The sequence below is a fragment of the Syzygium oleosum genome, unplaced genomic scaffold, assembly GCF_021117445.2.
Source record: "Syzygium oleosum isolate NSW1041296 unplaced genomic scaffold, Sole_v2.1 Sole_v2.38, whole genome shotgun sequence".
Taxonomy (NCBI): Eukaryota; Viridiplantae; Streptophyta; class Magnoliopsida; order Myrtales; family Myrtaceae; genus Syzygium; species Syzygium oleosum.
This window is the reverse complement of record NW_026607522.1, coordinates 1,670,422-1,685,696: the sequence shown is the minus strand read 5'-3', so window position 1 is coordinate 1,685,696 and position 15,275 is coordinate 1,670,422. Positions and strand designations below refer to the sequence as shown.

General features: G+C 39.1%; 1 protein-coding gene across 1 annotated transcript; it reads left to right on the top strand.

Moving 5' to 3' along the window:
- Window positions 1-2,713: 2,713 nt before the first annotated feature.
- LOC130135841 (endo-1,3;1,4-beta-D-glucanase-like) lies at window positions 2,714-7,622 on the top strand. The gene is made up of 7 exons (XM_056305642.1): window positions 2,714-2,882; window positions 3,364-3,384; window positions 3,530-3,657; window positions 6,023-6,113; window positions 6,248-6,337; window positions 6,772-6,872; window positions 7,467-7,622. Exons 1-7 carry the CDS (start codon window positions 2,735-2,737, stop codon window positions 7,620-7,622), a joined length of 735 nt encoding a protein of 244 aa, XP_056161617.1. The 5' UTR covers window positions 2,714-2,734.
- The last annotated feature ends 7,653 nt before the right edge of the window (window positions 7,623-15,275 follow it).

Sequence of the window (15,275 nt, the reverse complement as noted above, 5' to 3'; positions counted from 1 at the left end):
ACCTCACCATTCCCAATTATAAATGGTGCCACTAGAAAGAGATTGCTCATGATATACACCAAAAAAATAAAAAAATTACTATTATTTGGCTGTGTTAAAAAGTTGTTCATGTTCAAAGAATCCCCAATTCTAATTGACAATTTATTCATAAATTTACTCAAAAATGTAGAGAAGAACTATATTTTTCTGAAAATTCTCTCTTCTAGAAAGATTGTATTTGCAATGGGTAAATCTAAAAATAAAAATAGAAAAACTAGTGCTTTTCACATGCATAGTAACAACCCGCTTAGAACAAAGAAAAGAAAAGGAAAACATATGATATTCTTAATTATGGCAACTACATATAATATAAAAATGCAAAAACTAAAATTATGAGGAGAAATGAATAAATTTGGGGTTTACTGCTTTAATTTCAGTTGGATAATTAAGGACAAATTTGACTTTTTAGTAAAAATAGGATAGAAAATGACTATTCACACTCAATGGTTGACTTGACTTTAGTTTAGTTTTCTCTTCACTTTTTTTGTTGTTGTGAAGTGCATGTGTATCTAGTCATGGCCACGGTTCGGAACCGGCGGTTCCGGTTCGTGGCCAAGCATGAACCGGAACCGGAACCTCCCCTGGCGGTTCCGGTTCCGGTTTCGGTTCAGGTTCGGAACCGGTTCCGGGCCGGTTCATATTTTTTTTTTCTTTTCTTCCTCCGTCGGCCATAGCAGGGGCCGGCGGAGGTCGCCGGCGTCGGGCGAGGTCGACCTCGCCGGCGTCGGCCGAGGCCGGCCTCGCCAGTTGCAGGCGAGGTCGAGCCTCGCCGGCGCTCCGGTCGAGGCCGGCCTCTCCAGTTGCAGGCGAGGTCGGCCTCGCCCGACGCCGGCGAGGTCGAGCCTCGCCAGATCTGGCTAGGCTCGCCGGCCGAGGTCGGCCTCGCCCGACGCCGGCCTCGATAGTTGCAGGCGAGGTCGAGCCTCGCTGGCGTCGGGTGAGGCCGGCCTCGCCAGTTGCAGGAGAGGTCGGCCTCGCCCGACGCCGGCGAGGTCGAGCCCTCGCCCGATCTGGTGAGGCCCGCAGAGTGCAGCAGTTTTTTTTTTTTTTCGGAACCGGGCCCGGAACCGGCGGTTCCGGGCCGGTTTTCTGGAACTGGAACTGGGCCCGTAGGGCACTGGCCGGTTCCAGTTCCAAACCGCCGGCCCGGTCAACGGGCCGGGCCCGAGTTTGACTGGTTCGGTTTCGGGCCGAACCGGCCCGTGGCCACCACTATGTGTATCCATACTTTTCCAATCTTGTTCTTGAAACTTTAATCCTTGTTATTTGTGATAAATTGTGAGTATTGGCTAAGTGTTTAAAAATCTAATTAATATGGTGCTTAGATTTTTTAAAGGGTTAATCCATGAAAAGCCTCAAACTGGTACATTTATGATAAATTTACTCCAAACTAATTTTTTGACCACCAAAAACCTCAAACTGGTACGCCTGTGACAAATTTACCCTCCGTTAATTTCCGTTAGATTTTACCGTCAAATTACTGAATTGGATAACACATAGCAGTTGACGGATATACCAGTTTGAGGTTTTATCCTCCGTTTGACACAGGTATATCAGTTTGTGATTGTTCGTGGTATTAATCAAATTTAACGGAAATAACGGAAACTAAAGGAGGGTAAATTTGTCACAAGTGTACCAGCTTGGGATTTTTTGTGGTCAAAAAATTAATTTGGGATATATTTGTTACAGGTGTACCAATTTGGAGTTTTTCGTGATATTAACATTTTTTTAAATGAATAGCAAGAAATTCGTTTATTGCTCTATTTTCACCAAACTTTACGGAAAGGCTTCCACATATGCTTTTTAAGGTACAAAAGAATAAAAAAATAAAAAAGCTACTCCACGAAGGAAGCGCAAGCCCCTTGTGTGATAATAGACACCCATGTATGATAATAGACACACACATGGACGCCAAACAATTATTCTATTTTTAATGAAACAAAAACTGAAAATTTAGATCTCTTCGAAAACATCCGATAAAGTTGGAGAGATACGGAGAAACAGAAAATAAAAAAAAAATCATAGTTACATCAATTGTTCCCTTTTTGAGAAGGTTAATTACATATGAAGGTGCAAGATTCAACAACATATGAGAAATGCAAATTGGACTACACATCTGCCTACGAGTATCGTAATTGACAACTACTATTCACCTCCCTTTAGGTGATATCGTTAGTCTATTTCAGATTATGCATTATGTAAATTTTTGTGCGACCACTGCCAATTAACATAGGCATTTGAATGGATTGATAAATGTATAGTCTCACAAATTTTTAAGCTAATAACAATCAAATTTTAAATTTTCTTTTAACATCATGTAAAATCTTGTAAGATCGGTTAGTAACCCGCTGTGCCCGGGATTGACAGAAGACAGAGGCGAATTTGAGTTAAAATGCTTTACTTTATCAATCATGCAATTAATTAATATTATAATGCTACTTTTTAGATTTTCAAAAGATTTGTCGGACAATTTGCTGTCAAAAGAAAAATCGGACACATTAACTTTATTTTTCGCTGGTGATGCAATATAAAAAAATGAACCGTTAAACTAACGCGGACGTTCTTCTTGCTGCTTCCCTCGCTCGCTCCCTCTCTCTTCTTCTTCTTCTTCTTCTTCTTCTAAATCCACGTCTCCTTCGCCTTCTCGCAGCATTGATCGCCGATCTTGGAGGGAAGAAAGTTCTTATTCATAGCAATGTCTGGTCCACAGTGCAGCGAAAACCCTCCGACCCTCACTCCAAGTAGCGGAGGGAGACACATGGAGCAACTTGGTGGCCTCAATGCCTACGTCGTCGGCTCGCAGGACTCCAAGCTCGCGATCCTTCTTCTCTCTGACATCTTCGGTGCGTTAATCTCACGCTAGTCAAAGTTTTGCTCTTTTCTTTTCCTTCCTTTTTTGTTCTTCTTCTTGGCTTCACTATGTGAAGTGGCTTCATAATTGCCGTCTGTTAGGATTTTATTAGTGAGTTTTTGTGATGAATGGTTTCCAGGTTCTGTTTTAAGGTTGTGAGTAAAGAGACATGAGCTTAGTTTTGATCAGCAAAGGTCGACTTTGTGGTGAAAAATGACTATTTATAATCAATGGTCGACTTCAGTATAGTTTTCTCTTTTCCTTCTTTTTTGAAGTGCCTGCACATTCACACTTTTCAATCTTTTTCTTGAAAGTTTCTTTCTTTTGCCACGGTCTTGAGTCTCGATGGTAAGTTCTGGAACTCGTAATGTGGAAAGAGAATGGATTTAATCTACTTTATCGTTGGCCAAATGTGTTCGGCTCCTTGTCATGTATATATGGTATTCTAATTGATTGTGTTCTCTATGGTGCAGGGTATGAAGCTCCGAATTTTAGGTATGCATTCCATTGGAGAAGTGAGGTTGATGCTATTCTGTCATGTCTGTATCACATGGAAGTACAATGTCGAACAACAGTCTCTGGTATTTATTTATGACTTCTTCCAAAAACTCGACCATCGGCAATGCTTCCGGATATGCGGGAAACTTGCGGACAAAGTTGCAGCTGCTGGTTTCTATGCGGTTGTTCCTGACTATTTCAACGGAGATCCCTTTGCACCTGGGAATCCCGATAGGCCTTTTATGGTTTGGCTAAAAGATCATGGAACTGTATGTTTTGTTTTCTCATACATATCTGAAAGTGCTTCCGAACCTCATCTGTTGTTAGTTGGAATATAAGTGAGATATACGGATTAAATATGAATGACCTTGACCATACCAACGTGATTGTTTGGGACTATGGAATAGTTAATACATTCAACTCGGTTTTCAAACTTGGTGTCTGTTACTCATCAACACGTTAGGAACTGGTCTGTAAGTCCTTAGCCTTCTTAAGCACGCGGTAATGCAAAATCCTGCTTGATAGTACGTGTGGCCCATGGCCTTTTTTCATGTCAATTACTAGAAGAGAATGCATTGGAAGTCTTTAACTTCTATGATAATGCACATAATACACCCAAGAGACACGCAAGAGAGAAACCATGGATTAGGATTTTGCATACAAGGGAGGTAATATTGTTTTGATGGTCCTTTGTTTACTATTTTACAACCAGATTTGTTTCACGTAAGCCAATCCTCTAAGAGTAATGTCTTAATAACCAGATAAGCTAGTGACAATCTAGGTTGTTTTTTACTTATGAACAATTTAAAATGGACCCCGTCTATCAGATGTGGGACTTGAGGTGTCGTAAATTCCTTCCCTGTAACGTATTTACTTCCTTATTGGTGTTGGATCATATCCCAAATCGAATTTCCCCTATTCAATGTGGGATTCGGCCCATCTTGCCCTTGTCATAACATAAGTCTATTAGGAGCCGCACCTTATATGAGCCTCTCTCCCCAATGATCACTCCCCACTTTCATCTAATCAGCCAGGGGCCTAGTCCATCGGGGAACCACATGTATACCAGAGGAGGTCCTTGCTTTGATACCAATTTGAGAACCCACCCAAATCCACACGTGTCAAGCCTTCACAAGAGTACTCAAGTAACTAAAAAAAGTGGTGACCATTTGTGGGTTAGGTCTTACATACGAATCACTTAAGGAGACCTCTCAAGTAGATGTACGATTCGAGGATAGACTATGCTGCTGATTTGACAAAGGCAGGGAGCGACAGCTGAGATTATTGGACTCAAAATAGATGCAGCTTCTTACAAGCTTATAAAATGGGAAAATTGTCCAAACAATCATAAATCTATTGCACTTTTATCAATTCAATCTTAAATCTTTCAAGTTTGCTAATTGAGTCCTAAATCTTTACACTTCTTGCCAATTGAGTCCTAAACCTTTACACTTCTTGCCAATTGAGTCCATCTGGCTAATTTTGGCTAGAAATCACTAACATGGACGCTGGTCGGCCATGTGGCTCTAACATGGACATTTTAAAATAATATTTTAATAATTTTCTAAATTTTTTATGGTTTTTTCTTCTTTTTTCCTTCTCTTTGTTTTTTTTTTTTAGGTTTTAGAGTTGGCCGACGAGGGTGGCTAGCCGACCCTCGTCGGCTATAGACGAGGGCTGGCCGACCCTCGCCGGCTCTGGGCGAGGGCGTTGCGGCCTTCACCGGCCAAAACGAGGGCGCGCATGCCCTCTCCTTGGGCCGGTGAGGGCCGCCAAGCCCTTGCTTAGCCAGATCTTGTGAGGGCGTCGCGGCCCTCGCTGGTTCTGGGCGATGGCTTGCGCGTCCTCGCTTTGGCCGGCAAGGGCCGCGACGCCCTTGCCTAGAGCCGGTGAGGGTCGGCTGGCCCTCGCCTGTGGTGCTAGCCCTTGCCTGTGGCCAACGAGGGTCGGCCAGCCACCCTCGCCGGCCAACTCTAAAACCTAAAAGAAAAAAACAAAGAAAAGAAAAAAGAAGAAGAAAAAACCATAAAAAATTCAGAAAATTATTAAAATATTATTTAAAAATGTTTATGTTAGTGCCACATGGCTGGCCGGCATCCACGTCAGTGATTTCCGCTCAAAATTGGCTAGATGGAATTGACAAGAAGTGTAAAGGTTTATGACTCAATTGGCAAGAAGTGTAAAAGTTTAGGACTCAATTGGCAAACTTAAAAAGTTTAGGACTGAATTGGCAAAAGTGCAATATATTTAGGACTTTTTGGACAATTTTCCCCTCATAAAATGGTCTGCAAAAATGGGTCAAACCACTTTTCAAATAAAACTAACGCTGCCTGTCACAAGCCAATATGGACGAGGATGTCGATACTTTTAAGTGGAAATTTTATGACCCCCCAATTTACACATGAGATGAGAGAGACATTTTGATCGATTCATAGGATAGACCCACTCCCAAATGGGCTCCATTTTGTTTGGTTGTCAGAATTCTCCTTTTAGCGGCTTGGCTTACGCCGCTTGTTACATGGTAACTAACTTTTTTTTGGTTTGGCTGAATTTCATTTGAACTCATCAAGGTTTGGAAGGTGCGTGCTCCCTGTAGATATCTCTTTTGCCTAAAGCTTAACACCAATTTTACAGGATAAGGGATTTGAAGATACAAAACCTATAATTCAAGCTCTGGAAAGTAAAGGCATATCTAAGATAGGGGCAGCAGGCTTCTGCTGGGGTGGTACGTGAAGCTAATCTTCAGACCACGGACCAACATATCAGACAAAAGAAATATCTCTGCATAACATTTCATCTTTTTTATCTCATAGTATTGTTCTTTATGGTGGCTTATCTTAAATTGTCTTCTCTCTTCAGCTAAGGTTGTGGTTGAGTTAGCCAAGTGTGAGCTCATCCAAGCTGCCGTGCTAGTACACCCTGCGTTTGTCACTCCTGATGATATCAAAGGTATGTCTGCCATTTTGCATCCATAGAGACTTCACAGCTTCTTGATATACATAACATGTTAAAGTATTGCAGGAAATAAGTATGTACATCAAGTTGTATTTCTTCAAGCATGAATATGCTGGAAAATGAAGGCAATAAATATTATCTGCCTATGAATAAAAGCTCTTCTTCTTGATGTTTTACGATCTAGGGCAGTCACACTTTCTCTGCATATGTAGCCTTCCTTCTTATGATCATCCGAATCCATGAATGCACGAGCTCAGTGGTCCGAAACGAGCATTGTAAAACCATTTTATTCCAGTTGCCCAGAAAAAATGTCTATAGACCTTAATTGGCTAATTCAAGCCTGTTTAGTGTGGTCTAAAAAAGGTCTATCTAGCATTTTGTTTGTGCACTTTCATGACTAGTTTATTCATCTGACTGGTCTGTGGCAGGGGTTAAGGTTCCTATTGCTGTGCTAGGAGCTGAGATAGATCGTATGTCTCCACCTGAACTCCTCAAACAGTTTGAAGAGGTGCTCGCTGCTAAGTCCGAGGTAACAAAGCCCATTCCTTTAAATCTATGTATAAGCATGCCTTTCGATAAATCCGATATTGTTCCAGATGCTAAACTATTCGAAAAGCTGATGGTGCTATACATGTTCAACAAACGGAAGACTAGTCTAAGAAAGATAAAAGTTATTTCATTTAAGCTGGTACATCATCGAGAAATAAGTAGCATAGTCCTATCTCTCCATTATCCAACATGAAAGCCGAACATGTTAGACTCTGATTGCCATTTAAAGAGAAGATAAGACTGGGCAAAGTTTTTTGATCAGATGCAAATATCCTCCATTACTTCATTGAATTCAGGCCAGTGCAAATGTTGTAACTAAAGCTGTCGGTTTCCAACAACATCATGAAGTAATATCTTGTCTGTTAATGAGCTTTATGCCCTTGTTCGCTAGATAGTCTGTTGCCTCTCCAAATGATGCTCAATATCATCAATCACTGTGATTTGTGGGGTCTCAATGGGCTCTTTCATACCAGGATTTTCAGATTCTAGAATTGAATCCGACTTCCTTCTGTATAGTTGGTAGTCTCCTGCATGACAAGTTTAGAAATGATTCTCTTTCATTCTTGTCATTCAGGTTGACGGATTGGTGAAGATATATCCCAAAACTTCTCATGGATGGACGATAAGATACAAGGTTGAAGACGAAGCTGCTGCGATGGAGGCTCATTCAGACATGAAACAATGGTTTGTGAAGTTTGTCAAGCATGAAACCACATCGCACCTACAGTAAATTGGAAGTAGGATGTGATTTTATAGTATGATATACGAGTTGTCTGGACTATATTTCTCGTGTCTCAGATTATCTGGACTTTTATGTGGTGTAATATGTAAGAGCTGTAAAGAATAATGTCAACAGCTCTAATAATCTGTTCAATGTCAGATAATGTCAAAATTCAGTGTTTATGCACATCTTCACTTTTTCACGAAAAATCTAAGTTTTCATGCATATGTCCACTTTTTCACAAAAAATCTATTACAAAGCTATATCGCTTGAATCTCAATATACTTTCAAGTGACTGATATGAAACGAGTTGCCCCGAGTTCGATTGTTAGTGAATGAATAGAAAGCTATATTGCTTGAATCTCAATGTACTTTTAAGTATTAGATACGAGGTGAATCAGCTCGAGTGTGATTGTCGGTGATTGGATTAGACCGTCGAAGTCCTTGGGTATGACCAACTATAACCATGGTATACAGCCAAGTGCTGGAGGTTCGGTCGTTACTAATGGATCGATTGATGGCTATGAGATGTAAGTAAATTTTAAAATTTATATATATGATTTTTTTACGGCATGGATTGTATTTTGGAATGAAGTATTGACTTTGGAAACATCCTTCGATAATTAATTCCCCAATATGGCGCAAAACTGCGGACAACGAGAATATATATTCAATTTAGGGACAAATTTTTAGATAATGACCTAAAGTGGATTCTTTTCTCAAAAGAAAGCCTAGAATAGACCTTGCTTGACATAAGGGCCTGAATGGCTAATTTTGGATAAGCACCTGAACTCGTTGGCTAGCGAGCATGTGCCTCTCACATGTCATAATGGGGTATTTTTGTCTAATTTTTTTCTTTCTTGTTCTTTTTTTTAGCAAATACCATAAAAAAAGCTCAAATTATGCCTACTATGATAAATATACGCGAACTTTTTTGTGTCACCAAAAACCCTAAACTTGCCCACACAATTGCCCCAAACTTTTTTGTGTCATGAAAAATCCAAACTTATACATGTTTGACATATACACCATCTATTTCAGTTCCATTCAAGGTATATTTGTCACGCTGATTTAAGTTCGGAATTTTTTATGACACAAAAAAAAAAGTTTGGGGTGTTTGTGTCACAATTGACAAGTTTAGGATATTTTAGTGACATAAAAAAAGTTTGAAGTATTTGTGTCATGGTAGGCATAATTTGTGGTTTTTGTGGTGTTAACCCTTTTTTTTTCTTTTTGATTTAATACCATGAAAAACCCCAAATTGGTATACATGTAACAAATTTACTCCAAATTAATTTTTTGACAATCAAAAACCTTAAACTAGTACACTTGTGACAAATTTACCCTCCGTTAGTTTTTGTTAAATTTACCTTCAAATTGCTGAGTTAGATGACACATGGCAGTTGACGAATGTACCAATTTGGGTTTTACCCCTCCATTTGTCACAGATTTACTAATTTGTGATTTTTTATGTGTTAATCCAATTTAACGGAAGGTAAATTTGTTATAAGTGTATCAGTTTGGGGTTTTTTGGTGATCAAAAAATTAATTCGAAATAAATTTGTTATAAGTGTACCATTTTGGGGTTTTTCATAGTATTAATCCTTTCTTTTTTCTTACCTGTTCATCATCTTCCTCCTCCTCTTTGTTTTTTTTCGTTCGGCACCAGTGCAGAACCATATGAGCTCCGTTTTCGCTTATTTCACGAGGACAAACCTCGATCTCCAGGATCTTGCATTTCATGGCAAATTAAAAGGGGTATCTAGAAGATATTTGAGGAAGAGATTCGGAAACTTGGAGAAAAAAATCTGAAAATTTTGCGAAAGATCTTCTCCACCGCTTGACAGGGTTAAAAAGGAAAAGGAACGAAAGAACAGGGAGAGAATTTTCAGAGGCGGCCGAACTTCTCTCATGCGCCTCTTCCCCTCCCTGCTCTTCACGCCGAACCCACAGGGCACGAGCCTAGATACTTTTCTTTTTGGGCAGATTTGCCAAGCGGGGCCTCCTTGCCTCTTGGTCCTCCGTGCATTGGGCGAGGCCGGTCGGCGGCTACAACGAGTCCTGTTCAACAGCGGCGCCATCGACAGCAGTTCGCTCTCCGGTACGAATACGGTTTCCAAATCATTGGCATCATTCGCCCCATGGAAGACATCTATTGCTAAGATTTTGTGGAGAACAGGATCTTATTAGATTCATTCTTAACCCTCTTTTAAAAAAAGAACTCCACGCTAGGCTCATATTAACGGTTGAAAGTTTAGGATAAACATCCAACATTGCGTTTGGTGGTCTGGATTTGAGTCTAGATATAATAACAAATTATCCTATTTAGTGTTTGGCAATGTCCTCTAGACCGAATAAACCCAGATATATTTGGATAAAATGGCAGATAAGAAATCCGAGGCGGGAGCAGGGATAAGCCCGGATTGAATAAAAAATTTCAAATAATCTAACCAAAAACCTGTTATCTTCCAACATTGAGTGATAAGAGACACATCAGGTTTCGTTAGGAGACGATCGTCATCACTTCCAATCACCGTGCGATTGTCATTGCCTCCGACTACCGCCAATCATCATTGCCTCGGACCCCCACCGATCATGTTCCAAGGGTAAAAAAGAGTATGAAGACGATGGTCTTGGCCTCCGATCACAGGGTCGTCTCAACAAATCGTCTTTCCTTCTTGCTCGCATGTCTTCTGATGCCTTTTCTTTCTGCTCCTCTTTTTCTTTTTCCTATTAATTTATCTATTGATACTCTAGGCTCTTCTATCCAGGTGGCGTGGCTTCGATACTGCATTGTGATGAGTTCGGGAATCTTTTGTCCAGTAACACATGATCGAGCCAAGTGGATGAGTGACGTTAAGTAGAGTTATGCTCACGGACCTCGCAAACTTAAAAAGCCAGAGAGAATTGTCTGTGCTACGTAAATAGAACCTGAGATAGTCGAGGAAACAGGTGTGATTGTTACCTTTTCCTGAAATTCGGAACTTGCTGCTGAAGTATCATATGGCTATGATTTGTATTCATACGTAGTCTAAAAATCAGGTTTCCAACCAAAAGGCAACCTAGATCAACCCCTTCAAGTTCTACCTCTCCGTCTCTATTATGTAGATAGGGGTCGTGAACCTCATGTGAGGTTTGCATAGACAATGGCAACATGAGGAAGCCGACCAAAGGACAACGGATGGGACAGCATACTTGGGGCACTATGGGGAGTGTTGGCAATGGTAGGTGGAAGTCGAAGCAACTGGATACGACAAAGAACTTTTAATATTTTCAGTCCTATCTTAATTCCACCAAATATACGATAGGATTTTCTTTAATCCGGAGGATATTTAGAAAATTTCTTATCCCACGTTATTGAGTCAATCCAATCAATTTTAGTCGAAAATCGCTAACGTGGACAACGACCGTCTTAGATGGCACGGTTGAGACTGATATGGATAATTTTCAATAATATTTTAATACTTTTTAAATTTTTTAAAATTTTTATTTTCTTTCTTTCTTTCTTTCTTTCTTTTTTATTTTTTTCATCCAAGCCCAGCGAGAGCCGTTGGTCGACCCACGCCAATATAGGCAAGGGTCGGCCAATCGGCAACCCTCGCTGACTTGATAGAAAAAATAGGAAAAGAAAAAATAAAAAAAATTCAATTTTAAAAAAAATTTATAAAAAAAATGTCAACATCAGTGCTGCCCGTTCCACGTGACACTAACGGTGTCCACGTCAGCGATTTCTAGTTAAAATTGGTCATATGCACTGTCAATTAGCAAAACATAAAAATGTTTAGAAATCAATTGACAAAATTGAAAGGTTTGTGACTGAATTAGCAAAAATGCCATAGGTTTAGAACTTTTTGGATAATTTTTCCACCGAATTTTCTTCTAATTTTCGTTTGGAAGTAATGTCTTTCAATTGCAATTTCAGCTTTGGCATTAAGTTTGTTTTTTCTTCTTATTTTCCTCTTGAAGTATTGTCTTTTAATTGCAGTTTCAGCTTCGGCATTAAGTTTGTTGTTCATAATGCGCAGTGTAAATACCTACCCATGTTGTCTTCGTTGCAATGTTTCCGTTTGAGCATCAACGCGTAACTATCCAATTATTTCAATTCCAATGAAGGGTGGCTATGTTTTGCGAAAAATGAATAATTTGGAAAAAAAATTTCAAAAAAATAATCGCTTGAATCACTTATAAAAATGAATGAACGAAAAAAAAAATTCATCTTCCACCAAAATTTTTAAGCATAAATTGTTATCAATAATGAAAATATTTTTTATTAATTAATTATTTCAAAATATATAAGCGATCAATTTTAGGAAAATATTTTCAAAATTATTCATTTTCCGCGAAACATTCATTTTCAAGTGCTTGCCCTTCGATTTCCTTCAGATTTTAAGTGTGTGTAGCTTTAATTTCCTTTGTTTCGAGCATTGTCATTTCATTTTCCTTGAGATTTCTCGCCGATCAAAACTCAATTCCATTAATTTAGTCAAATATCCAGTTTTCTGCAATTTAACTTTAAAGCGCTTTTGATTTCCTTGTCATTTAAATCAACGAAGCAGTTTCTGCGTGCGAGGTAGTTTCTACAGGCAGCTCTCGCCTTTCTCACAGATATTCACTCCCCATCAATCTTTGAAGAAACTTGCTTTGTGGAAGCTTGATCACTTTGTGGTTGACCTAGAACCGGAGAACAAGCTTAAGTTAATTTTCCTAAAAATGATCGGTCAAATTTACCTTAGATCGATTTAGATCCAACATGACCATGGCAACTTCTTTTTCCCTATGTGAGAGAATATCATTGATCTTGTAATTTTCATATGGTCTCTTTGTCCTGGAAATACAGATAACTATCAAATGAGTTTTGACCCGAAGAGATTAAGACATCGCGCAATTATTAAGTGATTTATCCCATCATCAAAACTTGTTTAGAATAGGGCATTGCTATTTTAACACCATATATGACTAAAATTAATCCCTTTTCACTAAATAGACAAAATCGCCCTTCATTGTTTCATATTTGCATGGTTTCCTTAAATTCAGGTACTACCCTTTTATGGGTTTCCTTCAAGGCTTCAAATATGGATATATTACTATTTTGAAAATAAAAGTTAGCTCTTTTTCATCATTACTCTTGTCGCGACTCATCCATTCTTCATCACTTCTACCTAAAGGCTGACTCTTTTTTTTTTACCGAGACACTTATACGTAGAACACATAAGGAATTAAGTATCTAAAAAAGACACTAAAAGCAATGACGTGAAAATGTTATGCACATTATCTTGATCTTATTTTCGTGAGCACCCCATAAATGAAATTGATTTTTGTTAATCTAAAATGAAATGAAATTTAACTCATTTTATATTGTTTTCTTTTAAGCATAACTTGATTTAATTATTTTCAACTTCTAAATTTCCATATTGGGAAATGTGATGGTATTATGCAATTATCTTATCGGTGTAGGGCGTGGCGTCCAAGTTGAGAAAACTCTCGAGCCTATTAATAGTGATGTTCTCGGACTTCAAAGCACACACCTTGAACTTAGAAAAGCTCTTGGTGCTCCCACTCTTCTTCTATTTTAGCAAGAGAGAACTCCATGTTTTTGCTGTCATGGGATTGGTAGTCACTAAGTTTTTTGTGATCCTCATCGGGCATTGTGTCATCGGTGCCAAAATCAGAGTTGTTTCTGCCTAGTCTGGAAAACAAAGCAGTGTGAGTAATAGACATGTCAACCGAAAACAAAACACCTGCGAGCTTAATCTCACGGAAGATAGTTTAGAGGACGAGCTCTATTTGTCTGATTTGGCCTTCTGGCATGCATAAGAATTTAGTTAAAAGATTGGACTGAGTACTTCAAAGAAAAGGTCTTTTTAGCCGTGCCAGCGCCAAAAACAGAAAACCGCTTTTTGATACACTTAGAGAATTGAAAAACTGCAGAGTGCAATTGTTCAAAGATGAGTGAAGTTCCAACTTACCAAGGATCAATCGACAAGCATGTTATTCTGATATGTTATTAGTTATAATGAATGATCAACTCCTGAATCTTGATAGTGCACCTAATTCTTTCCTCTCGCAATCAAAAGGCAATCACATTGAAGTATTTTCTTTGTTCACAAAGTTGGCATAATTGTAAATTACTCTTGCGAACTGCTTTGGCAAAAAATATCCATAAGATATCGCCAAGGCCGAGCAAGACTACCAAACACAGCAATAATTAGTATGACCAATTGAAGTAATAAAACATGAAAAATCGGAGACGAGAGTGGACACGAGAAATCGAGTCTACATGAGGTCCACAGCATAGACTTACAATTGGTAATGATTGATTTAGTCATCGAAAGAAACGACAACAAAGATTACTGCTTCAATCATTCATTCTGCCTCACACAAACGCATTTCTTTTGCAGACATTGTTGTCACAAAGAGATGAAGAACACGTCAATTGTCAACCAAACAAAATGTGCAGGACAATTTTGTAGTGATCAAAATGGAGAAGTAATAGATTAGACTCCCAGTCCAACTGTTATAAGACCTCCTTTAACTCAGTTGCTTAAGATGGTGCTCAAAATTGGCAAAAGGCTTTACTTGAGAACCTCTGCAGAATGGCTGAACAGCAAACCAAGAAAGTGTGTGTGTGTGTGTGTGTGTGTGTGTGTGTGTGTGCGTGCGTGTATGAGAGAGAGAGAGAGAGAGAGAGAGAGAGAGATGTAATTTGTTGGAGGTGCAACTTCTTGTATAGACTACAGAGTGATTTGAAGGGCACAAAAATGTTGTTGGTTTTTCCTTAGTAGATAGGGCTATGGATTGTGTGGAGGAAAATAGTTAATGGTGTTAGCTCCAAAAGAAAGTGTAGGTCACCTTCACCATGACGTTAAGATAAGGTCATTGCATTTCCCTTCAAACTCTTCCCAGAGAGACTTTAGAAACTCTACTATAATACAAAACAATTTGTAGCTTTTAGTTTACACATGGTTTGCTGTAAAATGCCAACAATAAGTCACTTCTCTATCCTCCGCTGGAGCTTGACCGATACTTGATCCATAGTAATTCCACTTTGGAAGTTCAGATGGGTGCTCAACAGGTCGAGGAATCGCCTGATTTCCGAAATTAATAGTCAGCAGCATGAAGCATGTGAAAAGAAAAACACTACGTTATTTTATTGTCGACATTGATACCCTTGATTTGCTGCGCAAATCTATGCTAGAACCTCCGATTCTATGGGAACACATTGAGATAAAAGTTATTTTTTAGGGAAGCAAACCAGAAGCCATTCTCCAGAGAAACATTTCCTCACTTCGACTTCCTTCGTTTCGTGAAAAATGTTACGATTCTAGAAAATGTTTTCTAGGAAGCCATTTTCCTAGAAAATGGCACAATTTTCCGGTATTCAATTGAAATCTGAAAAAGTCTCATAAAATATTTTCCATTGTTCGGTATGGAAAATATTTTCCTCATCGCACTACTTTTAATAATTTTTTAATTTTATTTTTTAAAAATATTTTTAATTTTCTTTTTTTTTTTACCTTCTTTTTCTTCTTTGGCCAGTTGCCGACCATAGCGGCGGCTGGCCACAGGCTAGCTTAAGCCTCGCTTGCCCGAGACAAGGCCGAGCTTGCCCGAGGTTGACGAGTTGCCCGAGGCTCTGGCGACCTCGGGCGAGCTTGGCCTCGC